The 24,842-nt window shown below is 57.8% G+C and overlaps 4 protein-coding genes across 5 annotated transcripts in view; 2 read left to right on the top strand and 2 right to left on the bottom strand.

Moving 5' to 3' along the window:
* Positions 1-383: 383 nt before the first annotated feature.
* NOP16 (NOP16 nucleolar protein) lies at positions 384-4,613 on the bottom strand. The gene is made up of 5 exons (XM_005282277.5): positions 4,436-4,613; positions 3,668-3,782; positions 2,609-2,678; positions 1,259-1,365; positions 384-812 (listed from the first exon to the last, which is right to left on the bottom strand). Exons 1-5 carry the CDS (start codon positions 4,540-4,542, stop codon positions 669-671), a joined length of 543 nt encoding a protein of 180 aa, XP_005282334.2. The 5' UTR covers positions 4,543-4,613; the 3' UTR covers positions 384-668.
* A 139-nt stretch (positions 4,614-4,752) lies between these two features.
* Positions 4,753-13,542, top strand: HIGD2A (HIG1 hypoxia inducible domain family member 2A). Its single transcript, XM_005282276.5, has 2 exons — positions 4,753-4,982; positions 5,803-13,542. The coding sequence occupies exons 1-2, from the start codon at positions 4,823-4,825 to the stop codon at positions 5,967-5,969; spliced, it is 327 nt and encodes a 108-aa protein (XP_005282333.2). The 5' UTR covers positions 4,753-4,822; the 3' UTR covers positions 5,970-13,542.
* On the bottom strand, positions 8,566-19,131 carry CLTB (clathrin light chain B). 2 transcript variants are annotated; one of them, XM_065555182.1, is made up of 6 exons: positions 18,841-19,131; positions 14,455-14,501; positions 13,422-13,539; positions 12,718-12,829; positions 12,075-12,128; positions 8,566-11,169 (listed from the first exon to the last, which is right to left on the bottom strand). In XM_065555182.1, the coding sequence occupies exons 1-6, from the start codon at positions 19,004-19,006 to the stop codon at positions 10,998-11,000; spliced, it is 669 nt and encodes a 222-aa protein (XP_065411254.1). In that variant the 5' UTR covers positions 19,007-19,131; the 3' UTR covers positions 8,566-10,997. The 2 variants fall into 2 exon arrangements, with proteins under 2 accessions (XP_065411254.1, XP_065411255.1); XM_065555183.1 differs by lacking the exon at positions 12,075-12,128 and having other exon boundaries at positions 18,841-19,121.
* Positions 19,132-20,820: 1,689 nt separating this feature from the next.
* The window catches only part of FAF2 (Fas associated factor family member 2), a 32,203-nt gene continuing 28,181 nt past the window's right edge, over positions 20,821-24,842 (top strand). The window contains exon 1 of the mRNA XM_005282275.4: positions 20,821-20,952. Within this exon, the coding sequence (XP_005282332.1) occupies positions 20,890-20,952 (63 nt within the window). The 5' untranslated portion in view covers positions 20,821-20,889. The remainder of the gene's footprint in view (positions 20,953-24,842) is intronic.

Consider the following 24,842-nt stretch of genomic DNA (forward strand, 5'->3'; position numbering starts at 1 on the left):
ATAGTAAACGGAACGATGAATTCACACGACTGTGGCTTTTGGGGTACCGCTGATCGCTAATCTGGCTCCTGACCCCCGGAGGCCCGAGTATCACTCTGTAGAGATAAGGGCAAGTGTGCGTCCCGGCAGGTGAACGTGTAGCGCTGGGGAAAGGCAGCACCCTCCCACTCCCAGGGCTGCTGTTCCGAAGCAGAGAGCAGCAAAGCCCTGTGGACTCCTGCGTGGGGACTGTGAACAATCCCGCCCCATGGCTGCACCGGGCAGGGGGCCACAGCACCACCCGTGAAGAACCAGAGCAGTTCCCAGAATGACGACTTCCTTGGGTCAGCGCCGGGGCCACCCCGACTCCACACAGTGCAGGCAGGAGCTGGAGCCAGCTGCACTCGGGTGTATTCACGCTGGTTTATTGTAACTCGGAGCTGCAGGACACAAGAGACGGTCTCTTCCCTTCGCCCCCACTAGGGTGAGGCAGCAGCTGACTCCCCAGCAGCCGTACGGAGGGGCCCGTTCTAGCGCACGCTCGTTCCCACCTTCTAGTTCAGCGAGCCCCAGCCTGCGAAGGGTGAAATGGCACCAGCAGGCAGAGACAATCTTCCCTGGGTTGCCTGGGGAGTGGCAGCACAGGACCTGCAGCTGCGGGTGGGTCCAACAGGGCAGGGTGGGAGCAGTCACTGCTGGTCCATCTTGACCTGCTGCAGGGATGCAGTGAAAGCCTGGAACTCCTCCGGGTAGAAGCGCTTATACACACTGATCTTCCTCTTGATCTGCTTGGGCGTGTCCTGGTAGTAGTTCTTCTCATCGCGAGCCATGTCCTGGGGGTGGGGAGAGGGGACAGTCAGGGAAGCTGCCTCGTGGGGGCTGGATGGAGCAGACATCCAGGAGACCCCCACAGCCCAAGAACAAGCACCTCCACGGCCGGCTGCACGCAGCACAGGGGTGGCACCTCGAGCCGCCCACCCGACTCCACTCACAGGCAGGTGTGGTTAGAGATTGGGTGAAGTTTCATGCAGCCCAAAGGTGACTCAGATGCAAACCAGGAGATTCAAAGAGCCGCTTCCCTGACAGAGCCACCAGACTGGGATGCAGGCTCCAGGGCACAGAACACCTCTGGCTGCTTCTCGCCGCCCCGCCCCCCCAATGGCTAAGAAGTTGCCGTGATGGGGTTGCCCTGTCGCTCTCCCACTGGCCACAAGCACTGAGGCAGAGGCTCCCAGACACCTCCTCCAACCCTCCCCCCGCAAAGGCAGGGACCACCCACCTTGTAGTTCTCGCCATGGTTCCGTACCATGTACTGCACATAATCGATAAGGTCTCTGGAGAGCGTCTCCGACTTCTTCTCCGGGAGGCTGGCCTCATACTCCAGCTCTAGGCACCGCAAGCAGAGACACAGTGACGCAGGCAGACAAGAGACAGAACCATGCAGTGTTTCTAAGGAGCCCTGACCTGGTATCTGTGGAAATGAGACTGAGCCATCGTCACTGGCAGTGGCTAGTCTATCTCGGGGACATGTCCCGCATTAATGGCCACTCCCCGTTCGTGGCGGCAGAGACACCAACACCTAGTAACCCGGGGCACTGCAGCTCAGTGGCTTAGAGCAGACAACACGCGTTCGAAGTTCCCAGACTCAAGGCCGCCTACCGCATGTGATGTGTGTCTGCCTCATCGGCTCAGTGGCCAGCTCCAGTGCTCAGATCTGAGAGCAGGCAGGAGGGTTGGCATGAAGAGAGATGCCCTGGCTGGGGGAGCAGAGATCGAGCGATTAAATCCCAAGCCAGGGACAGAAGCTGGCAGGGCCTTTGATGCTTTTGCCAGAGCAGATGCTTTGAGGGCTTCGGCTGGTGACGTTCAGGGGCGAATGACTCCGAAACCCAGCTGGGCCAAGGTCCAGCTCACACATCACTATGGGACAGTCTCCCTAACAGCCTGTATTATACTAAGCACAACTGTCATCTCCCACCTCACAGCCACACGCTACTACGTCTCCGAGGGCTCAGACGGGAGGAGCTGCCGCTGCAGGATGCTCCTGGGGGCTTGTAGTCCTGCTACAGAAACCAGCTTTCACCCACCCCCTTTTTGATATGACCACAAGCCAACAGGCTTTGCCTCTTTGTTTCCTTGTTGCAAAGAGCACCAGAGATGAGTGGGTCTCGGAGAATGATCAGAGCTCTCCCTGGTGAGAAGAGCCAAGGCAAGGCCCAGAGGAGTGGGGAGGGGAATCCATCAGCCGGATCCTCCCCTAGGGCACAGGGCAGAGCACATGAACCAGTGGTAGCTCTGCTCTAGGAACAGGGGTTGTTGGCTACTTGAGCTCCCTCTGCTGGCTGCCCCCACAAGAGAGCTCTAAAGCCATTTCTGACATCGGTGGCAAAGCAACGGCTCCATAAGAACACATGCCAGAGTCGTGGCACAGCAGGGATCCGTAATCCTCGGCTGAAGGGTGCCTACTGACCCAAGCTTTGCCCAATTGAGGGCAAGTTACCAGCCCACCCAGGAGCCTGAGAGCTGCACCTCGTTCGCAGGAAACGAGCACAGTGGGAACTGCAGTGCCCAGAGGCTGCCGCGGCCAGCAAAGCGAGCGCTCGTCGAACCAGAGGAAGGTGGTACCAACCGTCCAGGACGTAAGGCTTCTGCACGACTCTCTTCCCTTTGTCTTGGCCATCAACCTCCATGTCCATCACCTGCATTGAATGGGAGACGAGACCGCTCAAGAAAACTCCATTCACCTGGGGCTCATGCATCCAGACATGGCCTTGGTGGCTGTTCCTTCCCCAGCCAGCCATTGCACCACTGACCGGCTTAAACACATTTCCTAGTCCATGTAACTACGACCACCTCGGCGTTTGAAAAGCCTCATTTACCCTTCACTTCTTATGCCGTTTGGCTGGCCTAGAGTCACTGCCCAAGTTGAGGAAATGCCTATGTGAACATAGATGCTTTCAGGTTTTTGATCACAAGCCCTGTGACAATATTTGCTAGGGCCAAGTTTGGCCTGACAGCATCTGCTTTAACAAAGAGGAGGACTGATCCCTGCTTTCTGCCCCTCTGAGCCAAGTGAAGCGTCTCCAGGCTAACCCCACTGCCCCTCGCTAACGAATCCCCAAGGAAAAGAGACAGCAGCTCCTTGCACATGCGCGTAAGCTCTCCCTGCATTGCCACCCCCACCCTCCACACACACACTCACTAGAGAAAGAATCAAGATGGCAGACCCCACTGAGTCCACACACCAGGGACCAAGGCAGGGCAGATTTTCTAGTACCTTGTCCAGTCTAGTTAGGGGTCTCCTATTGTGACTGGGCATCCACCAGTGCCCTTGGAGAATTGTCACCCATCCAAGTGGGGGAGTGTTGCCAGATAACCCAGCTGATGTTTTCCCTTATGTTCATTTCCACTCCTTGGGCCCCCTCTTGATCCATGGGGTTTAGCCTCTTGGGAGAAGTGTAAAAAGCAACAGAGAGTCCTATGGCACCTTTAAGACTAACAGATGTATTGGAGCGTAAGTTTTCGTGGGTGAATGCCCACTTTGTCAGACCCACGAAAGCTTATGCTCCAATACGTCTGTTAGTCTATAAGGTGCCATAGGACTCTCTGTTGCTTTTTACAGATCCAGACTAACACGGCTACCCCTCTGATACTTGGGAGAAGTGTGTTTCTCTTATGCTGTACTTACCCGTAGCTGCCTTTTCCGGATGGGAATCGCCTTGTTGGGGTCTGCAGCCAGCCCCATTTCAGCCAGGTTCTGAGACACGGATTTGGTTCTGTCCCACGCATGTCTGATGTGGGAGCTGGCCAGAGACAAAAGTGGGAGGAAAGTGGCTATTTCACACCCATCACCACATCAATCAATGGCCCATCCATGCAGCAAGAGCCCTGTTCCCACTACCTGTGTCTGGCCAGAGGAACCTCAGGAAACCCCACACTTCCACCCCTTCTGGGGCCAGGGCAGACACTCCCAGGAGCAGGGTCTTTAATTCTCATGCAGTACCGGTGACCCCTTTATGGGGTGGCTCGCACCCTAGTGGGGGGGGGGGGGCTGTCCCGAGGGGCGCAGCCTCCCCCCGACCCACTACACGGCCTAACCACCAATGGAGTCCAGAATACTGCCCACTCTTCCCCACGGCAGGGACCCACCCTCTCCCCTCGGTCCAGATCCCACCGCTCCCCCCCAGTCCCTCCTCCTCTCCGGCCCGCTCCCCCCTCCCAGCGTTTCCTTCCTCTTCCCCCAGCCCCTCCCCTCGGTCCAGATCCCCCCCGCTCCCCCCCAGTCCCACCTCCTCTCCGGCCCACTCCCCCTCCCCGACCCCCTCCTCCCAGCCCCTCCTCTCCCCCCACTTCGGCCGGGCCCGCTCCCCCCTCCCAGCCCCTCCCCTCGGTCCAGATCCCCCCGCTCCCCCCCAGCCCTTCCTCTCCCCGGCCCGGCCCGGCCCGGCCCACTCACCATTCGATACGGGGCGCCGCCCGCTTGCGGCTCTGCCGGTTCAGCCGCTTGCGGTTGACGCTGTAGCCGAACTTTTGGCGCCGGTTTTTCCCTTTGGCTTTCGGCATCGCGGCGGCTCCGAGCTCACGCGGCCGCAGTCAGAGACCCCAGGGCCGCCGGGCTGGGCCGAGCGCTGGGCGTGATGGGAAATGTAGTTCTACCGTGAGGGCTACCCTAAGACCTTCGCTAGGGGCCGGTCTGGGGTGGACTACATATCCCAGAAGGCCTTGCGCTAACACGACCGCTGCAACCGTATGGCCTGCTGGGATATGTAGTCCCACGGCTGCAATTGACTTCCGTTCCAAGTACGGTGGCTGAGGAGGCTCCTTGGCAGTCACCTTCCTGTGCATGGTCGCGGGAGTGGTGACCATGGCTCAGAGCTCCCCGCCGCCCTTTGACCCCAGCAGCCCCCCCCTTATCGAGGGCTTCATCCCCACCCCCGTGCACCGGGAGGGGTTCCGGGACAAGTTCCTGCGCAAGAGCCGCGAGAACCCGCTGGTGCCCATCGGTGAGTGGGAGTGGGTCGGGGGGGGGCGAGGGGCTGGGGGCAGTGGGAGCGGGTTGGGGGGGAGGGAGGAGCCTGGAGGGGCGGGTCTGGGGGGAGTGGGAGCGGGGGGGGCGGCGGGAGCGAGGGGCTGGGGGGCACAGGGGGGAGTGGGAATGGGGGGGCGGGAGCGAGGGGCCGGTGGGGCGCAGGGGGGAGGTGGGAGCGAGGGGCCTGGGGAAGTGGGTTGGGGGGAGGGGCCTGGGTTGAGTGGGGGGGCAGGGGGCGGGTCTGGGGGGAGCGAGGGGTCTGGGGGGAGTGGGCGTGAGGGGCCGGGGTGGGTGGGAACGAGGGGCCTGGGTGAGACAGAGTGCGTTAGAGGTCAGGGGGAAGGTGTGGCATGGGGGAAGCTAGGGGGCTGGGTGCCTGTTGGGGTGTGGGGGCATATCTGAGGGGAGTGGGGAGCTAAGAGTCTGGGGGGATGGGGGAGTTAGGGACCTGGGGGTCCAGAATCAGGGGCAGGGATGATGCGAGGACGAGTAGGAGGAAGCGGAGCTGAGTGAATACCCTTCCCCATCCCATCAATGAGGGGTTTGGGAATGCTCTGGAAATGGGACATAACCCGGGGTGGCCCTCTCCTGCCGGAGGGTGTTATCCAGTGCCTACTAACCCTGAGGGCAGGGAGAGGGAGGTGAAGCAGGGGAAATGGGGTGGGGAGGGAGGAGACATTGAGGTTTGGGGAAAGGGGTGGAGTGAGGGGTGACCCACAGGGGCCCTGAACCCTGCCCCACAGACTTCAGCCTACTGCCCCCCACTAACCTCCCAGTGTTGTCCCTCTCTGCAGGCTGCCTCTCCACTGCAGGGGCTCTGATCTATGGACTCATTTGCTTCCAGAAGGGCAATACCCACCAGTCCCAGGTGATGATGCGGGCCCGTGTCCTGGCTCAGGGCTTCACCATTGCTGCCCTCATGGTGGGGGTAGTGGCCACAGCAATGAAAGCTCAGAAGTGAGGTCAGGCTGGCCATGAGCCGCAGTCTCCAGGAATGGACAGACAACCTTTGCTTCATGTCGCAGAAATGGGCCCTTTGGCTGCTCTCATCTTGCTGGGGGACCAGCTCAATGGTGGTGGAGCAATTATTAAAGATCCTACTGGGTTCTAGAGTTTTGGAAATGCAGCGAATACACCTGAGTGATTCAACCTAAAACCTGACCCGTGAGATTTCTTGACTCCATGGGCACTCATCCTTTCCTGGGGGATCCACAGGCAGCATCAGGATAAGGCCTCTGTCTCTAGCACCCAGCATTATTAATGGCCGTTGAACCCATTGCCTTGGTGACCCCCATGGGGAAGGGGCTGTGCTGGGGCTTAGGCAAATCAAGTGATGCACCTTTCCGGGCAGGGAGTGGGAGCAAGAGAGCAGTCCCCCTCTCTGGAGCTAGATCCTGTCTAGAGAGATCACATCCCATGACCAGGGCTTGTCTGGAGAGAATGGGTGATCAATTAGGTTACCAACCATAAGCCAACTGCACCCGTGCTTCGTAAAGAGAAAATTGCAGTGAGATTCTGATCAGGACATTGAATTCCAAAGCAGAGGGAAATTGTGAAGGGTTCTTCCGTACTATATGGAGGGGGGGAGAACAGGTAGAGAACCACTACCTTGCTGCTGTAGTGATGGAGATTAGGACACAGGAAATGTAGCTTCCTGTTAGAATGTGTGAAATTGGAGGGTTTCAAAGGTGGGGTCAGATAAGGTCTGTGTTTTTTTAATAATATTTTGATTGGAGTTTAACTGCTGTGAAACTAATCAACCTTTGTCAAGAACTAAAACTTCCTGCGTTCTGAGTTTCTAATGCCCAACGGGAGCAGTATTTTCTCCTGTCTTAACAAACTTCCCAGCAGGAGATTCCATTTGAAAGCTCTCCATGCATTAATTGGAACGTGTTTAGTATTAACATTGAAAGATGGGGGGGGGGAAAACCCAGATAAGGGCAAAAATCTCAATGAATAAGGATCCTCCTTTAGCAGATATTGATGTAGTTCCAAAGTATTATAAAGAATCTTTGGTCTTCCTAGGTCAGACATGCAGAGCTGGGGTGGGAGGATTTAATGAGAGGGAGGGAAATGGGTCTGTTGAATCTAATCATCATATCTGCTGGGTGTAGTTCTCCTGTCCTTCCTTTTGGCAGCTGCGTAGTGCAGGACTCTGATGGAGAAAGGCAGAAAGCAGATGGTATTGACCGCACCAAACTGGTGGCTGGGGTCCTGCATTGAGCAGCTGACAAAAGGAAGGACATGAGGAGCTACACACAGCAGACGCGATGATCTATGCAGAAGATTTGTGCCATGAAGGGGTCTCCATGCCATATTGTGTCCAGGGAATCTTTGTGACTGGGGAGGGTCCCAGCTTTCCTCTCGGAGGTTTGCTGTCCTGTACTCGTAAACAGCCAAATGGCCTAGAATCTTTGAGACCGTGAATGCGGAAGCCTATGAGGGCAGCTTCTCTGAGTAGAATAAAGCTACTTGGAGCTGGACAGAAGGAAGTCAGAGAACAAAGACTCCCATCCCCCTTCCCCTGGCCAGAGCCCAGGGGCTTGCATTGGCCATTTGGATGGACAGGGGGGGTTGTTTCAGTCAAGGGTGCTGTGGCTTTGCCTCTCGGCACAGGAGGAAGGGATTGCCGGGTTAGTCTGACAAAGTGCCTTGTTCGTTTGCAATCTGGTGGGGCTCAGAGCGGTGGGGTTGGCTCATCTCGCCCAGCCAGGATCTGCTTCACAATGGGCTGTTTGGATTTAAGGTAATGGGAGTTTCGCTATAGCTGACGCCCTAGCGTCAGGCATGCTGAGGTCCTTGTCTCTGTTGGGAATAAAGACAGCCAGGTCATGTGAACCTCCGCTTTGGAAGTAGCCCGTAGAGTCAATTCAAGCTAGAAGAGCAGGTCCTGGGAGGTGGCCTGCAGGAGGCCAGTGCATTTGTATCTGATCGTGTTGACAGGTGAAACTGTTTCTCTTCAGTGGGGTGGCGGCTGCTGTTAATAAACCTTCCTTTGGCTGAAGAAGCTCCATGTCTTGGCTCTATCCCTTGTGCTACCTCCAAAGAGGACTCTGCATTGCACAACTGGAGCTGACTTGTTTCAGGCCAGGAGGCAGCTGCTTCTACCATCCCAGCCAGCAAGGCTCTGAGCACCCCTCCCCTGGGGGCACGTGCCCAGTTCCGGGAGAGGGTCCGCACAACAAAAGCTTCCCCAGATGCTGCCGTCTGAATGGAGCGAGACTGGCGATGTCTGCTCAGGAGAATCCAGCTGTGTGGGGGACGCCCAGCTCCAAACACGATCCCGATTAGCTCTCTGCTTCCTGGAGGCTCCGAATTCATCAGCCACCCCGAGCCGAGCCCACAGCAACTGCTGGAGGTAAAGCTGCAGAGTGAACCCACCTCACTCCTGCTTTTCCTTGAGGTGGGCTCCCCTCCCTAAGGTCTCCTTTGAGCCCTGCTGCGAGCGAGGCCCCAGGCTGCGGGGTGCTTTACGTGCTCAGCACCGCAGCGGATTCCCCCACGCCCGCTCAGAGACGCGTCAGCCTAGAAAGAAAGCGAGCGGCTGCTCCTTGGGCTGGGTGGGAGTCATGTCAGTTTATTTGTACAAGGTCACATATACCAAAGCTGGGGGGACACAGAACAGCCAGAGCTGCCACCTGGGATGGAGGAGGATCCGGGCCCTTGTCTGTAAAGCAGCAGCACCAGCTATCACCCTGGGGTCCTGCTCCCTGCTAGAAATGAGGGCGGGATGCCTAGGCTGTGCTTCCTGCTGGTAGGCGTACAAGGCAGGGTAGGGGGACTCTCCCATGGGCTAGCCGGGCGGCTTAGGCTCCCCAAGCCTGCAGAGGCTGGGCTACCGCCCTCAGCCGCTGACACACCCAGTAATTATCAGACCTGCCCAGCAACGAAGCCTGGGAGCGGCCCGCACAGCCCGCGTGAAAGGAGGCATCGCTGTCACTGGAATGGAAGTCAAACCCACCCTCCATTCGTGCAGGCGCTAGGCCCAGTTTCAGGCTGCTGCTCTGCCGCTCTCAGGGTCCTGGAGCAGGGAATCCCGGCCGGGCGTCTCTGAGCAGCCACGTCCTCCTGCCAAGAGCCGCAGCCCTAAACCTGAGCAGCAGGACTCAGCTGGGGCAGGGCTGGGTCTGCAGGGGAGAGAGGTTCCCCTGTGCCTCACCCCCTTGGCTGGAAGGGGCTCCTGGCTTTATGGACTTTGCCCTGAGCTCCCTGCCAGTGTCTCCTCCCAGCCTGCTCTCCCCACCCAGCACACCAGGCTGCATGCCCTGGGCGAGCTGTCCCACGCCTGACCCAGTCCCTGCCCAAGGCGAATGCGGCCAGGACAGAGACGGCAAGAACATGGCAGGAGGCAGAGCCCCAGGGCGAAGTGGGTCTAGCGGGCCTGTCTGCTCCTGAGTGCACAGATGGGTTCTGGGCTCCAGGCTCCCTGTGCTGGGCGCTGCCCTGACCTCACCAAGCACCTATTGACAGAGCAGCTGAGAAGGGGCTTGGGGAGGAAGCTGAGCCCCCTCCCCAAAGGGCATCACGCAGGGGAGGAGAGTGGAGTCCCTTTAGCTGGCAGGCCAGGGGTGGGACAAAAGAAACATGCAGCCACAAGCCACTAGGCCAGGCTGCCTCAGCCGGTACCTGTCCCCACGCCAGGCCCTCCCCTTACTTTTCCAGGGCCCATCAGTTGCTCAGAGGCAGGGCAGAGTCCAAACACCAGAGCTAGAGTTTTTCCTTGGGGAGTATCAAGTCCATGCGGGGGGAGGGGGGCGGGTGGGCAGGGGTTTTCTCTCCCTGGCCAAGCTCAAAGGGGGATCTCAGCCCGTGTCTCCTGCAGCAGGGCAGGGGCAGCTCTGCACTCCCCTCCCTTCACATAGGAGCAGAGGAAGTGCCGGAGCAGCTCAGCCCAGGGGCCCATCGAACCTGGTATCCCGGCTCCATGATAGGCCAGGAGCGGGTGCTCCAGAGGGAGGAACAAGACGTTCCCTAATGAGCAGTGGTGGAATAGGCTCCCCTAGGGGAGATGTCTCCTGAGCCCTGACCTTGACTTGTCAAAGACATCGCTGTGTCCTTAGCCAGCCACATGCCCAATCCCGTGAGCTCAGCCTCAGCCCTGTCCTGTGGCAGAGAGTTCCCCAGGGCAGGGGGAGCCGCTGCCATTGCCTCTCCAGTCCTGCAATGCCAGAAACACAGACTAACACGGGAGGAGGAGCTGGGGGTTATGCTCCTGCCTGCTCTCAGCTCTGCCTTGCCTGGAGTGTCCCCGACTGAGATTCTCCTTTTTCCCTGGCAGCTTGTGTGCAGCCAGCCGCTGCCTCCAGCCGACGTCACACCTGTGCAGCCATGAACCGGCCCTGCCCCTCCCAGTGTCACAGCCCCCCCCTGCAGGCAGCGCAGCGTCATCCCCCGTTACAGGCGGACACACGAGGGCCAGGGTCCCATGAGAAGTTGGGATTGGAACCCAGGCGTCCTGGCTCCCAGCCCCATGCTAGGATACTAGCCAATGCTGCCTCTCATCCCACTCTCACCCAGTGCCGTGGCCAAGAGGCGGCAGGGTCTGCACCCACCGGACTGGCTCAGCTCTCTGCGTCTGAGGCAGAGATGGGAGAGTCGATGTGAGGGACGGCAAGGAGACCCCGGGATCTCTCGCAGCGTCAGGCCTGTGCCTGGCCTGTCGGCGTCGAGCTCCCTGCCCCAGAGGCAGCGGGGGAGGGAGCCCAACCCTGTTGACCAGGGAACCACCATGGTAATAAATAAGTGTAAAAAGAGACCAATGCACCCTTTAAGCAAAGGAAAATCAGGGGACGGTTACAACCAGCAACCCAACCAAGCCAGCCACGCACACCAGGGAGCAAAGGGGGCGGGGGAGCGGAGGCAGGGGCAGCAGTGCCCCTTGCTGGCGTCTGACTGAACCTGCTGTGCTTGTCCAGGCGAGCCCGCTGGCGGAGGAGTGGCCCGTGTCCTCCCCTGCCCCCCCCACTCTTTGGTCGTGCTGGGTGGGCGGCTAGCGGGACAGGGGCGTCTGTTTGAGGGAAATGAGCACCGAGCGCATCCTCGACACGTCCTTCCATTGCTTGCTGCTTTTGGGGTTGAAGTCACACAGCTGGGCCACCTTCTCCCACTCTGTGCCGGGGTTTTCTTCCTTGGACTCCTTCAGGAAGACTTCCTCCGAGGCCCTGCGGGAGACGCGGGGGTCAGTCCCTGAGGGAGAGGGGGCTGCTGGGCCTCCCTCCTGAGACCAGGGCGGTTCCTGTTTCCCAGTGGGTCGGACCCAGGCGCTGCTAGGCACCACACTTGCCCTCCCACCCGGTTCACCCCCATCGCCTCTCCCATGATCAGGCAACGCCCCCTCCTTCCGGGACACAGAGTCCTGGCTGGGCCATTCCAGAGCAAGCGCTTGGGGCCCCAGCCAGCTGCTCCCAGGAGAGACCAGCAGCCCGCCCCTTTGCTTTGGGGTTGTGGGTAGCCCAGTGTCACAAACAACAGCCTCGCGACTAGCCTGGCCATTGCTATCCTACTGTCCTAGAGCCGCTGGGCTCAGCACAGCCAACCTGCCTGCCCGAGCCTGGGCCAGCCCCAACCATGCACACGCCCAGCTTGCAAACCATCCTCCCCGTCCAGCTGCTGGGCTCACGCTCCCGGATCTCCAGGCCCGAGGCAGCCGGCTCCCAGCAGCGAGCGAGGCTCTTACACACCCAGACAGAGCCGTCTGCCTCACGTGAAGGGTGCCCCAGGTGCCGACCCTCCCTGCGCTCAGACTCCGGGGGGCCTGCGCTCACCTGGGACGTTGCCAGCCAGCCCTGGGGAGGCAGGTGCAGCAATCCCTCCCAGGGGCGTGGGGGGGCAGATTCTTGATGGGGCACCTCCCCCCTTTCTACCTGCCTCAACAGGCTTGATCCAAAGCCCCACTCACCTCTTGTGAATCCGCCAGTAGGACGTGCTCAGCTGGGTGCCCCCCCCTCCCCCCGCCCTGGAGGCCAAGGGCCCCTGGGAACCCCTATCTGGGCAGTGAGTGTCTCTGAGGGTTGAAATCCCCAGGGCTCTCTAGGGAAAGGACACAGAGACAGCAAGAGGCACATACACGTAGCCGATCACGTCGGCGTCCGGCTGCTGGTAAAATGCTTTGTCAGCAATCCTAGCGCATGAGCAGGAGACAGGGAGAGCAGACGCAGAGCAGCCAGGCAGGCAAAGGGTTAGATAGAGAGAGAGAGACGGGGTTAGTGTCCTTCCCCAGCCCGACGGGGCAGGGAACCCGTTCCGATTCACTAGTGAGCCCGGGCTCCCGGCAGCAGGGCAGGAACATAGAAACCCCCCAGTGCGAGGCAGGCAGTGAAATCGGACTGACTCGGTGCTTAGATGCCACAGCACCAGCATCACGGAAACAAGCGTCTCGCAGCATCCGGACGGGATGAGACCTTCCGAAGCGAGGCATCTCCTCCGCAGGGCACCTCTCAGAGGAGTAGGGGTGTGACCCCATTTCCTGACAAAGATCCCCACCACCACTCTGCTGCTGGGCTCCAGCCCAGGGGTGGCTGCATTTCAAGGCCCCAGGGGACTGGGAGCTGTTATTGACAGTGACTATTGCCAGTGAGAGCCACTGTGGATCTGGCTTTAGGACTCTGGATGGACCAGCCCCGGGCACCTCCTCTGGCTGCACGCAGCTCAGCTGAGCGACAGGCTCCCTGCATCCCCGGCCGGCCCCACCGCCCCATCCCCCACCATACCTGTTGTTAACTCGGTTCTTCTCCATCTGCTCACTCTGACGCACATTCCACTCCTCCAGGTCCTTCTTGGCCTTTTCACGCCATTCCTGCTCCATCACCTTCGAAGCAGCATCTAGAGCACAAGCAGGACGGGCGGTCAGCAGGCTCTGCTGCAGGGGTCAGCTCGCTCCCTTGGCGGGAGAACAGAAGCAGACAGGGCTGTACAGGCAGCAGGGGCCCGGGTCAGAGACTCTTCTCCTGGGGCAGATGCTCACGTCACCAGACCACCCTGCTGCTCCAGCACGAGCTTCCCATCCTCCCAGTTAAGCGCATGCCCGAGGGACTCTGCAGCCCCCAAGGACGAGGCTTTCAGCGCCTGCGTGTGGCCCACTCTCTCCAGGCCCGCCGAGCAGCAGCACTCCCGCTGCAGAAGCCGGGTGGAGCGCGCAAGAGGAGGCTTCAGTGAGAGAGGTGCTGCAGGCAGCGTAGGAGCTGGGGCACCCACCCACACTTCCTGCCGGGAGCCCGGCCGTTGGGTTGGCGCCCCAGCCAGGGTCAGGGAACACGAGCCTGGGAGAGCAGGGTGTCTCCCCGGGTGCCCTGGGAGTGTGGCAATGCAATAGAAAGGGCCTAGGAGCCCATGTTCTCCGCAGCTGCTAGGGACAGAAGCGGGCAGGGTCTCCACGCTGGGTAGAGGAGCCGCCCGCCCCGCCCACCCCACTCACCCAGCTCCTGCAACCGTTTCTTTTGCTCCTCCCGCCATTTGCGGATGCTCTCGGGCTCCTGGGTCAGCCTGTCAGCCCGGGCGATGGCTGCGTAGCCATCCGTGGGGCCATTGGATTCCTGCAGGGGACAAGCACTTCCCCATGAAAAGCAGCCCTCTCCAGCACTCCCTGCCTGCCCCCAGACCCTCCCTAAGCATGGCACAGCAAGGGCACGTGTTCAGAGGAGCCCCGGCGGGTGGAACCCCTGCAGAGGGGTGAAGTGTGATGCCCCCCTCTGGATTGATAGTGACCAAACCCACTGAGGGGCCCAAGAGGAAGAACTGGGGGACTCAGTCTGTTCCCACATCCATAGCAAGGAGCCCACCCCCGTGGCTGACCCCAAGCACCCCCTCAGCACAGAGACAGGGGCCACCAAGGCCAGACGCCCTCCTCTCCGACAGGCCAGCTAGCACCTTCTAACAGCATCAAACCCGTCCCACTGCCCAGTTCCTCCCACCCGCCTCCTGCCGAGCAGCCACTCACCGGCGCAACCCGATAGAACTTGCCATTCGCTGCCAACACGACTTTCATGTCTGTCCCCGTTACACCCCCATCAGCTGCTGCTGCTCTGGGGAGGGGCTACGGGCTGCACCTTTGTGACATCATCCTAACAACTGGCATCACGGGGCAGACGCAGTCACCTGGCTAATGCGCCTGTGAAGTCATAGTCATTCTGACGGGGCACTGTCCTGCTACCGATCCCTCCACCCCGCTGGTTGGAACCAGACGCCTCCCTTTTTCTGGGTCCTAGTGTCATACTGTTGGCGTCACACCCTGCCTCTGTGGGGAGAATCCTGGTGTCCCGCCCGCACCGCCGAGTCCCCGGAATGAGGGGCCGGGCACAGTCACCGATAACAAGGGGTGTTCTAGCTCTGGCCAGGGGAGCGCCGAAGCCTCAGTCCACAGGGCCTGCAAGGTGGTGCTGTTCTGCCCAAGCAAACCCACTGGGGGACTGTTCCTAAGTGCAGGGCAGGGCAAAGGGTCTGGCTCTCACCTGAAAGAAATCTCCGTTCACAGTGGCCCCCACGTCCTCAAAATCAGCTGCATTGGAGGCAAGGGAGAAACATGTTACCCAGCTGTTAGCAGCACACGAGGGACCCAAGATTGCTGGTTTCAGCTTGGCACACAGAGCTGTCTGTGTGTGTTGGGGTGTGCAGAGCTCATGGCTGAAATAGCAGGGGGCTGGGGGATCATGACTGAACAGCACTGGGAGAGCTGGGGGGGGGTGAGCCCAGGGCCGGGTTAGTGGGGGGCTGTGGGTCGGAAATGAAGGGCACTGGCAGAACTGTGAGCGTGGGGCTGTGGGTCAGAGCTGTGCTAAGGGAAGCTTGTGCAGCACTATCTCCCTGGCTCTAGTCAGTAAATCCCTCACCTTGCTGACAGTAATTCCCTTGGCTTCACTTCAGCTCATGCAAAAGGCAGCATGCCCCTGCTCCCAGCATTATGATCACATTCTGCCCACCCGCCCTGCCTCCTCCTGGCTGCCTGGGGAGAGGTGGAGGGATTCTAAGCTATCACGTTGGGATTTAAAGCCCTTATAGCCGAGGGACAAAGGAGGGCTCAGTGCTAGCCCCAGGGTGTGAAACTCCCTCTCTGAGGAGCATGTCCCTCCGCCTCTCCCCACCAGACATGTGTGTCCGAGGGGATTCGGCTCCGGTGTATTTATGTCCTTATGACACTTTTCCTGGTGCTTTATCTGATCCAGTGATTAGAGCAATTGCAGGGCACTGCTCCCAAGCCCCCAAGCCGGGAGGCTGGCCAGGTTTAAGCCGCACTGATTGTTATTATGACTATTATTAGTAACAACAAATATTCCCCCAACTTTCAAACATTCCAACCAAAGCCAAGGTCCCTGAGCGGTGAGGTCACACATGGGCACATCATGTGATTGGTCATTCACAGGGGCAATCAGCTGAATCCCTCCAACCAGCTCCTGGGACTCCCAAACAGAGGCTGGACCATTTTGACTCCACTTTGCCTGTGCTGTGCCATACCCAGTTGAGGCAGGCAGGAAGGTCCCAGAGCCTTTGGCGGGGCAGCCTGCAGATGGGCCGCACAGCCAGCTAGGCGCATGGAGCGGTGGTGCTGTTGTTGGGCCCACAAGACCACCAGGGAGTCCCAATGCCACACCTGGGGCAATGCTCCGACGGGGCAGAGCTGGGAGGAGGGACATTACATAAGGGCTGGGAACTGGAAGCTCTGGGTTCTACTCACAGCACAAGCATTGACGCCCTATGACTGGGCAGGTCCCCTCCCTCTGTGGCTCAGTCTCTCCCCCTATAAAATGGGCAGAATTATCTTCCCCCACCCGCTCGCCCCTTCAGAGATCTGTCCCTGAGATGAGCCTGTTGGGCATATTGACCAGGCTCTCGGCTGTTAGGTTGTGGAATAAATATGAAAGTAAAGAACTAAAGTTAGCTTTGGTTAAGAAAATATACGCACTGTGAAGCAAGGTACTGACTAGCTAGTAGAAGGAAGGCTTTGAAAATCATGAGTTATGGGGCCAGAAGGAATGAAGGAGGAAGGATGTCTGGTTCAAAAAGTAATTAACGAGGCAAGGGACAGTTTCTACAAAGACGGCCTCTGATCGGTAGGGGAGACTGCAGACGGTTTCAAATAAGACAACAAGAATCTGTCTTAAAAGGAGCCAACATGGACTCTCTCACCCCAGATACCTGTGCTATCTTAAAACTAAAGGCTAGGTGAGCCCAGGTGCCATGAAAAAGCTGTTGGACAGCAGGTAGGAGGGGAAGAGATGAGGAGGAAAGACCTTGGGAGAACGGAGGTTGTAAATCCTCTCTGGATTAAATTTGAAAACTAGGGTGAACTGTCTCCAAGTATTTGTTAGCTCAAGTGGTAATGGGCTATGGCAGCATTGGTTTGTTGGGGGTATAAAAAGTGTGATGAGTTTGAGGGTTCTTTGTCAGACCCTACGTCATCAGGCTGGAGCACGCCAGGATGAGACTGTTTTCCCTAGATCTGGCCCATCCATAAGTATACCGAATACATTGTGACTGTCTCGGGTGTAATGACTGCTTATTTTTAGGCAGTCAGGCATGTTTTGAGCAACTGTATAAAGTATTATTTGGCCTTTGGACTCAATAAAGGAATGTACAGTTAAATTAGTGTCTGGTAGTCTCCCATATTAATATTAATTATTTCTAATATTACTAATAATTCCAACTGAGGTGAAGGCTATTTGGGGCAAAGGGGAGCCAGACTCCAGCCCCTTTGATGGCCTTGGAGGGGTAGTGGAGCACCGAGAAGAGGCCCCTGCCTCCATCTAGAGAGGGATGTGGGTTCTCCCCAATGACATGCAGGCAGGCAGGGGCCTGCAGCTCAGTTGGACCCCCATGTCCTGGATTCACACAGCCAATGCAGCCGGGCATGGGCCAGACCAGCCATGGGGCTCACAGCTTCCTTCCTGGGAATCAGGCAACTTCACAGCTACAGTCCAGCTGAGCTAATGGCCTTAGGGGAGGCTACTCAGGGGAGAGACAGCATGAAACAGGGGCATGAGGAAGCAGACTTCGACCTTCCACCCTGCCAGCTGCTCCAGTCAGAGCAGGGCCTTAGATCCCTCTCTGTTGCTGCTTCCTATCCCTGCACAGCCGCACCCTCCTTTCTCTTCCACCCTGTCACACTCCTGCACACACACTCTAAGTAGGTGGCTACACCCAGTGCCGTGGCTTGCTAGATCTTGTCTGGCAGCATTTCCAGCTGCCACTCCCAATGCCTCCCTGGGCCCCGAGTCTGGCTCTGCTGTGAACTCCACTGACCTGTCCCTACGCTGGGCTAGAGGAGAGCCAGGCCTGCTGCCTTCCCGGCCCTGGTGTGCTCATGTCAGTGTGACAAGCTGACCACCCTTCACAAGCTCACCCCCCAGCCAGCATGAGGGGCCCCTTATTGCCTGAATGAGCCACAAAGACTGAGCCTCCGCTCCATGGCAGCGGGATCACGGCAGGGCAGAGCTGGGGCAGCTCGCCTTCGCCCTGCTGCTGTCTGACTTCAGCCCAGTAGTCCTACGGGGCAGGAGCTCCGGGGGCACGTCACACTGAGAAGTGGCGGCTGTGTCCTGATCTTTAGTAAGCAGCACTGGGAGAGCAGAGACCAAAGCCAGCAGAGCCAGGAGCAGCCATGCTGTCCATTGAACTCCAGGGTAACATCATCTGTGCTCGGCCCACGCCAGAGCTCCAAGTCCTGTAGAGATGGGACCTGGGAACCCTGAGAGCCCTACTCCCCGGGCAGGCAGGTGAGCCCATTCCACCCCTGGCAGAGTGGGGAATGGAACCCAGGAGTCCTGACTCGCAGTCCCTCCCCATGTACACCTCTACCCCGATATAACGCAACCCGATAGAATACGAATTCAGATACAACGCGGTAAAGCAGTGCTCCGGGGGGGGGGGGGATCAAAGCAAGTTTGATATAACGCGGTTTCACCTATAACGTAGTAAGATTTTTTGGCTCCCGAGGACAGCGTTATATCGGGGTAGATGTGTACTTTAACCATGAGACCATGCTCCTGTGTCCAAAACCTCTCTTCTATTCCTGGGACAAAGCAGTTACTGCCCAGCTCCAGCCAGGTTGCTGGCTGTTACCAGCCCGACATCCTTCCCCCAGCCACAAGCGGGAAGAGGAGTTAGAAGGAGACAAATCCCCACAGCTAGGTCCCCCAGACCCACCCCAGTGAAGGACATGGGGACATGCTCCTAAAAGGGGAGGGGGGGGGCTGCTTGTCAAGCCAAAGGAGGCCGTTGCTCACAGCTGTAGCACCATGTACAGTCAGCATAGGGGACGCAACTGTGCCCCAGGGGTCATGGCCCACCCCCAGCAGAAGACCCAGGCTGGGACCAGCCCCGTGGGGGGGGGAATCCCCATCACCCAGCCCCACTGGGGGCCACACACCATGCCCAGCCCCGGGGGGGGGGGGGTCATGGCCCACCCCCAGCAGAAGCCCCAGGCTGGTCCCAGCCCCCTGTGTGTGTGTGTGTGTGTGTGTGGTAAGCCCCATCACCCAGCCCCACTGGGGGTCACAAGCCATGCCCAGCCCCGGGGGGGGGGGTCATGGCCCACCCCAGCGGGGGCCCAGCCCCGGGGGGGGGGTAATCCCCATCACCCAGCCCCACTGGGGGCACACGTCGTGCCCAGCCCCGGGGGGTCATGGCCCACCCCAGCGGGGGGAATCCCCATCACCCAGCCCCACTGGGGGCACACGCCATGCCCAGCCCCGGGGGGGGTCATGGCCCACCCCAGCGGGGGCCCAGCCCGGGGGGGGGTAATCCCCATCACCCAGCCCCACGCCGTGCCCGGGGGGGGGGGTCATGGCCCACCCCCAGCCCAGCAAGGGCCCTGCCCCAGCCCGGCTCCCCCCCGCACTCACCCCCCACGTCCGGGGCCTGCCCCGGGCCCCCGTCGGCCGCCCCGAAGCCCTCGTCGTTCTCGATGCCGGCGATCTCGCTCTCCTGCTGGGCCAGGAAGGCGGCGGCGGGGTCCTCCTCCGGGGCGCCGCTCTCCGACGACGAGAAGAAGCCGAAGTCGTCGGCCATGGCGGCCCCGCCGGACGAGCACGGGCGCTGCCTGGCCGCCGCGCAGCGCTCGGAGCCGGGAGGCGGACGGGGCGGCGGGGCCCGGGCGCGGCTGTCACTGCGGCGGGCGGGCGGGCGGAGCCAGGCGGCGGGCGGGGCGCGGGGGGCCCGGCTTGCTCTGGGGCGGAGCACAGCGCCCGCGAGGTGGGCCAGGCTCGTCCCCCTAAGGCGGGACCCTCCGCGGAGCAGGGCCGCGGCGGGGCGCCCTAGAGGGGACCCCCAGGCGGGCGCTGGGGGGGTGGAGCGGGTGCGGGCCGCTGGGACACCAGCTCCCCATAGCGAGCAGCCTCCCAGCCCCCGGCCTGCCCCCCGAACCCGCAGGCACAGCGGAGGGGTGCGGAAGAGACCCCCCCTCACTTCGCAGCCACCCGCTCCTTTCCCGGAGCCCCGGGACGCTCCTTGGGGCAGGGCCCTGATCTGCAAAGCCCCGAAGGCACCGGGGGAACAGGCCAGGATTCCTGCAGGATGCCCGTGACCGGGCACATCGGGAAATAGACTCCCGGACTCAGCAGAGCCTGTGCCCTAAGAAACAGACGTGCGCTTACCTGCTCAAACCTGCACAGGGCTCAGTTTGTTCCCTTCTTCTGAATTTGGCCCGGCACATTTTTTGTAATGTCTTGGGACAGCTTTTACCCATCTCACCTTGAGCCACAGCTGGTCAGTGCGGAGACAAGCCGGCACCATAAGGCATTAGTTACCAAACATGGAAACACCACCCTTCTCCTCCTCTGGGTACCCAGAAAGTGTGTGTGTGGGGTGATACCCCCCGGCCACGTCAGCCCTGCCAGTCCAGAATGGCTCTGGGATGTTTCTGGAGTGTGCAGCCAGGGGTGTTCTTGGGAGTCTGCCCATAATCTCAGTTTCTCCCAAGCCCTCTGCTTTGACAATTCCTCACATTCACTAACCCTGATGCTGGCAAAGAATCCAGGCGAGGACACCAGTTTGCAGATCTGTAAGGGAGTGTACTGGAGGGGGACAATCGCCCACTATCTGGTGCCATTTGTTACCGGTGTGAAGGGGGGGTGATGTGTGTATGTACAGGGGGGTGGCCATTGGGGGTGGCGGGAGATGGTGTGGGGACGTGAATTCAGCAGAGGGCAAGAACGAAGTTCACACAAATGATCAGGGACTGTCAAAACAAGCCTATCCCCGGTGACAAGTGAGTGCTCCAGCAGACATTGGGGCAGGAATGTTAAACCCCCGTTTCAGGATTAAACCAGACACTATTTGAAACCAGGAGGAGACCTGGGCGGGGGATGGCAGGGACAGATTCTCCCCGTTTGGCCCCGGCGGGTTCTGGCATCTCCCTCTGCAGCACCTGGTGCTGAGCACAGTCAGAGATTGGGACCTGGGGCCTGTCCTGTGTCCCAGGAGAGAGGAGAAAGGTTGCCCAGGCCTAGGAGAATGCAGTGCGGGGAGCTGGCCCCGTCCGTGGCCTGTGCAGCCCGGCAGCTGTGCCCGCATGGAGCTGAGGCTGCAGCCCCAGGAAGCCAGTCCCATGGTCATGGAAGGGCCAGGGCCAGGGCCAGGCTGTGGCCGGAGGCCAGATTCGAACCAGGCAGTCCACAAGTGACCACGGCCTTCGGGCGTCTCCGGACAGCTTCGTCCCGAATTCGGGAACCTCCGCTGGTAGGTCATGTGGAACATGTGCCAGGGTTCGGGTATTTCCGGACAAGCCCGAGTGAGGTTCGGGCATCTCCGGATGGCGCTCGGCCGTTTCCGGCTGGCCCAGAGAAGCGGCCGTTGGCCATGGGGCCGGCTAACCAGCGCCAGGCCGGAAGTGCGGCGGCGTGGTACGTCAGTTCCGGAGAGTGACGGAGCGGCGGGTCAGAGGCGGCAGCAAAATGGCGGCGCCTGAGGAGCGGGAGCTGACGGCGGAGCAGACCGAGAGGCTGCTGCAGTTCCAGGTGCCGGCCCGGGGGGAGCCGGGCCTGGGGCCCCGCAGCGGCCCGAGCGGGGAGCGGTGTGAGGGGGCCGGGCCGCCCCGGCCTCGACTTCCCCGGCGGGGCCTCGGGGGCCGCCGACCCCTCTCCCGTTAGGGGCTCGCTGGGCTGAGCCGGGCCCTGCCCCCGGGAGCTGGAGCGCGGCCGGGAGCTCCACCCGGGGCGGTTATCGGGCGCCGGTCACGCGGCTGGGCAGGACCCTGGGCGAGGGGCCGGGCCCCGGGGGGGGCGTTGCCAGGGGCTGCAGCTCACGGACCGTCCGTGCACGGGGCCCGGAGCTGTGCAGCCCTCGGGACGGGGCCTCCCCCTGCAGCCCACGGCGCGGGCACAGCGCCCACGCGGAGCCCTCCGGGAGCAGGGGCATCGCTCTGCCCCTCGCAGCCCCCATGCTGCCCCCTGGTGCTCTGGCTCGCCGGCGCTTCGGGCCGGGGGTTAGCTATTTACTGCTTCTGCAGAGTGCACTGCTGGACGCTGCTGGTGATTGGTGAACACGGGAAGTGAGTTGTGAATGAGTCAGTGCACCTGCCTGCAGGAAAATCTTCACGGACTGCCCCAGCCTCTTTAATTACATGGTCTCGGACATGCCTTGCATGCTTGCTAGTGCGGAGCCGGAAGCTTTCCGTGGGGGGACTAAGCAGGCAGTTTCTCATTCCCTTTGTCAAATAAGCTGCTAACCTCATCGTTTTGAAGGGCATAGATTTTTAAGGCTAGAAAGGACCCTTGTGATAATGTAACCTGACCTGTATAACATAGGCCATAGAACTTCAGCCAGTAATCAGCCACACACTTTGTTTGTGGATGTTGAGTACAATTATTTAGATATTAGCTGTGATTTTTCACATACATCATGAAATTTGCATGGCTAAAAAGCATATATGGAGATGTGACCCCATGAGTGCTTTGCAAAGCATGCATGTCCCAGATGTAGGTGAACATGATGGGGGAAGTGGTGGTCAGGAAACCATGTTGGTAGACCGGAAAGAGACAGGTTTCAAAGTGGTAGCTATGTTAATCTGTATCAGCAAAAAGAACGAGTACTTGTGGCACCTTAGAGACTAACAAATTTATTTGAGCATAAGCTTTCGTGGGCTAAAACCCACTTCATCAGATGCATGCAGTGGAAACTATAGTAGGAAGATATATATACACAGGACATGAAAAAATGGGTTTTGCCATTACTAACTATAACGAGAGTAATCAGTTAAGGTGGGATATTATCTGCAGGAGAAAAAAACTTTTGTAGTGATAATCAGGATGGCCCATTTCCAACAGTTGACAAGAAATTGTGAGTAACAGTAGGGGAAAAAGAAATTAGCACAGGGAAATACATTTTACTTTGTGTAATGACCCATCCACTCCCAGTCTTTATTCAAGCCTAATTTAATGGTGTCAAGTTTGCAAATTAATTCCAATTCTGCAGTTTTTCGTTGGCGTCCGTTTTTGAAGTTTTTTTGTTGGAGTATTGCGACTTTGAGGTCTGTAATTGAGTGACCAGAGAGGTTGAAGTGTTCTCCGACTGGTTTTTGAATGTTATAATTCTTGATGTCTGATTTGTGTCCATTTATTCTTTTGCATAGAGACTGTCCGGTTTGGCCAATGTACATGGCAGAGGGGCATTGCTGGCACATGATGGCATATATCACATTGGTAGATATGCACATGAACAAGCCCCTGATGGTGTGGCTGATGTGATTAGGTCCTATGATGGTGTCACTTGAATAGATACGTGGACAGAGTTGGCAATGGACTTTATTGCAAGGATAGGTTCCTGGGTTAGTGTTTTTGTTTTGTGGTGTGTGGTTGCTGGTGAGTATTTGCTTCAGGTTGGGGGGCTGTCTGTAAGTGAGGACTGGCCTGTCTCCCAAGATCTGTGAGAGTGAGGAATTGTCCTTCAGGATAGGTTGTAGATCCTTGATGATGCGCTGGAGAGGTTTTAGTTGGGGGCTCAAGGTGACAGCTAGTGGCATTCTGTTACTTTCTTTGTTGGGCCTGTCCTGGAGTAGGTGACTTCTGGGTACTCTTCTGGCTCTGTCAATCTGTTTGTTCACTTTAGCAGGCGAGTATTGTAGTTGTAAGAATGCTTGATAGAGATCCTGTAGGTGTTTGTCTCTGTCTGAGGGGTTGGAGCAAATGCAGTTGTATCTTAGAGCTTGGCTGTAGACAATGGATTGTGTGGTGTGATCTGGATGAAAGCTGGAGGCATGTAGGTAAGTATAGCGGTCAGTAGGCTTCCGGTATAGGATGGTGTTTGTGACCATCGCTTATTAGCACTGTAGTGTCCAGGAAGTGGATCTCTTACGTGGACTGGTCCAGGCTGAGGTTGATGGTGGGATGGAAATTGTTGAAATCATGGTGGAATTCCTAAAGGGCGGCTTTTCCATGGGTCCAGATGATGATGATGTCATCACTGTAGTGCAAGTAGAGTAGGGGCGTTAGGGGACGAGAGCTAAGGAAGCATTGTTCTAAGTCAGCCATAAAAATGTTGGCATACTGTGGGGCCATGCGGGTACCCATAGCAGTGCTGCGGACTTGAAGGGTGAGATAGTAACACAGTGGAGGCAGGAGGTTATCTTGGAAAGAATTGAGCCCATCCCTGTGTGGCTTGCAGGGTCCACGTGGACTTTTGTCATTGATCAGTTCTTAAATGTTTATAAAAACCTAAGGAAGTTTTTAATTAAAAAAAAAAAAATAACCTGGAGTTAAGGTTAAAAGGATCTATTATACATGGACTGTTTGTTACTTTAAAGAAGACTGCAGTCTGCATAACAGCTGTATAATTAAAAGGTAATTAAAGTCTTTAAGGTCAGTGATAAAATGAAACCAGGTGATGAAAGGATAATGTTTCTCAACTTTTGGTTGTTTACATGATTCCCTTATGAACGGAGGGCAGAGTTAAGGTGGTTTGAGTTAACTGTGCATTTGTGTACTTACAGGTATCTTGGATTTCTTTTTTAAATGGGGAACTTTAACTTGGAATTTCCAGGCTCAATAAGGTGTCTACTGAGAAAATTCATAGTTCTTGAAAAAACAAACCCTTGAAAAGAAGTGATTCTTTCAACTTCAAATTTCTGTTTGTTATAGAAAAATAGCTTCTATTTTAAGTCAAACATAAATATGAAGTGCTTTTGTATCCTTGAATTGTCCTATCCAATACTGTGTGAGCAACAAAAGGTTCTTAATTTGGTTTTGGTCAAGGGCTGTCTTTTGGGACATCTGTAGAGAGAAGCTGGATGTGAGTAGGTTTGGGCAATCCAGAGAGAGATGCACTCCTGTTTGTTAGGAGCTAGAACAAAGTGAGGCTGCTTTTGTAGGATTTAATTATTGATCCATGTTCATTTCTGGCCTGATTCTCAAACTTCTGACTGTTTAATGTAATGATGGTTGAGCGTTGGCTTTCCTCTGCAGACACAGAATGGGATAGTTTCTGTTGTGATGAGAATAAATTTGCTTTCAAAACTGTAGTGTCATTCAAAAAAAAAAACCTGAACCTACTTTTAAGCTAAATTAATTTAAGCTAACAAAAGTAAAATACAACAGAGGGTCCTGTGGCACCTTTAAGACTAACAGAAGTATTGGAGCATAAGCTTTCATAGGTGAATGCCCACTTCATCAGACGCAAGTAATGGAAATTTCCAGAGGCAGGTATAAATCAGTATGGAGATAACTAGGTTAGTTCAATCAGGGAGGGTGAGGTGCTCAGCTAGCAGTTGAGGTGTGAACACCAAGGGAGGAGAAACTGCTTCTGTAGTTGGATAATCATTCAGTCTTTGTTTAATCCTGATCTGATGGTGTCAAATTTGCAAATGAACTGGAGCTCAGCAGTTTCTGTTTGGAGTCTGGTCCTGAAGTTTTTT

This window comes from Chrysemys picta, chromosome 8 (assembly GCF_011386835.1).
Source record: "Chrysemys picta bellii isolate R12L10 chromosome 8, ASM1138683v2, whole genome shotgun sequence".
NCBI classification, from domain to species: Eukaryota; Metazoa; Chordata; order Testudines; family Emydidae; genus Chrysemys; species Chrysemys picta.

Bases quoted from the DNA above. Each gene is read 5' to 3' on its own strand.
- CLTB (XM_065555182.1), bottom strand. From the start codon at position 19,006: ATGGCCGACGACTTCGGCTTCTTCTCGTCGTCGGAGAGCGGCGCCCCG. The intron at 13,540-14,454 runs GTGAGAGCCAGA...TGTCCCCTGCAG, and splicing joins TGAACGGAGATTTCTTTCAG to GAATCCAATGGCCCCACGGA. The intron at 11,170-12,074 runs GTATGTGCCTCT...CGTCTCCCGCAG, and splicing joins GCCGACGTGATCGGCTACGT to GGCCTCGGAGGAAGTCTTCC.
- HIGD2A (XM_005282276.5), top strand. From the start codon at position 4,823: ATGGTCGCGGGAGTGGTGACCATGGCTCAGAGCTCCCCGCCGCCCTTT. The intron at 4,983-5,802 runs GTGAGTGGGAGT...CCCTCTCTGCAG, and splicing joins GAACCCGCTGGTGCCCATCG to GCTGCCTCTCCACTGCAGGG.
- NOP16 (XM_005282277.5), bottom strand. From the start codon at position 4,542: ATGCCGAAAGCCAAAGGGAAAAACCGGCGCCAAAAGTTCGGCTACAGC. The intron at 3,783-4,435 runs GTGAGTGGGCCG...GTCTCTGGCCAG, and splicing joins GCGGCGCCCCGTATCGAATG to CTCCCACATCAGACATGCGT. The intron at 813-1,258 runs GTGGGTGGTCCC...CCCCACCCCCAG, and splicing joins ACCATGGCGAGAACTACAAG to GACATGGCTCGCGATGAGAA.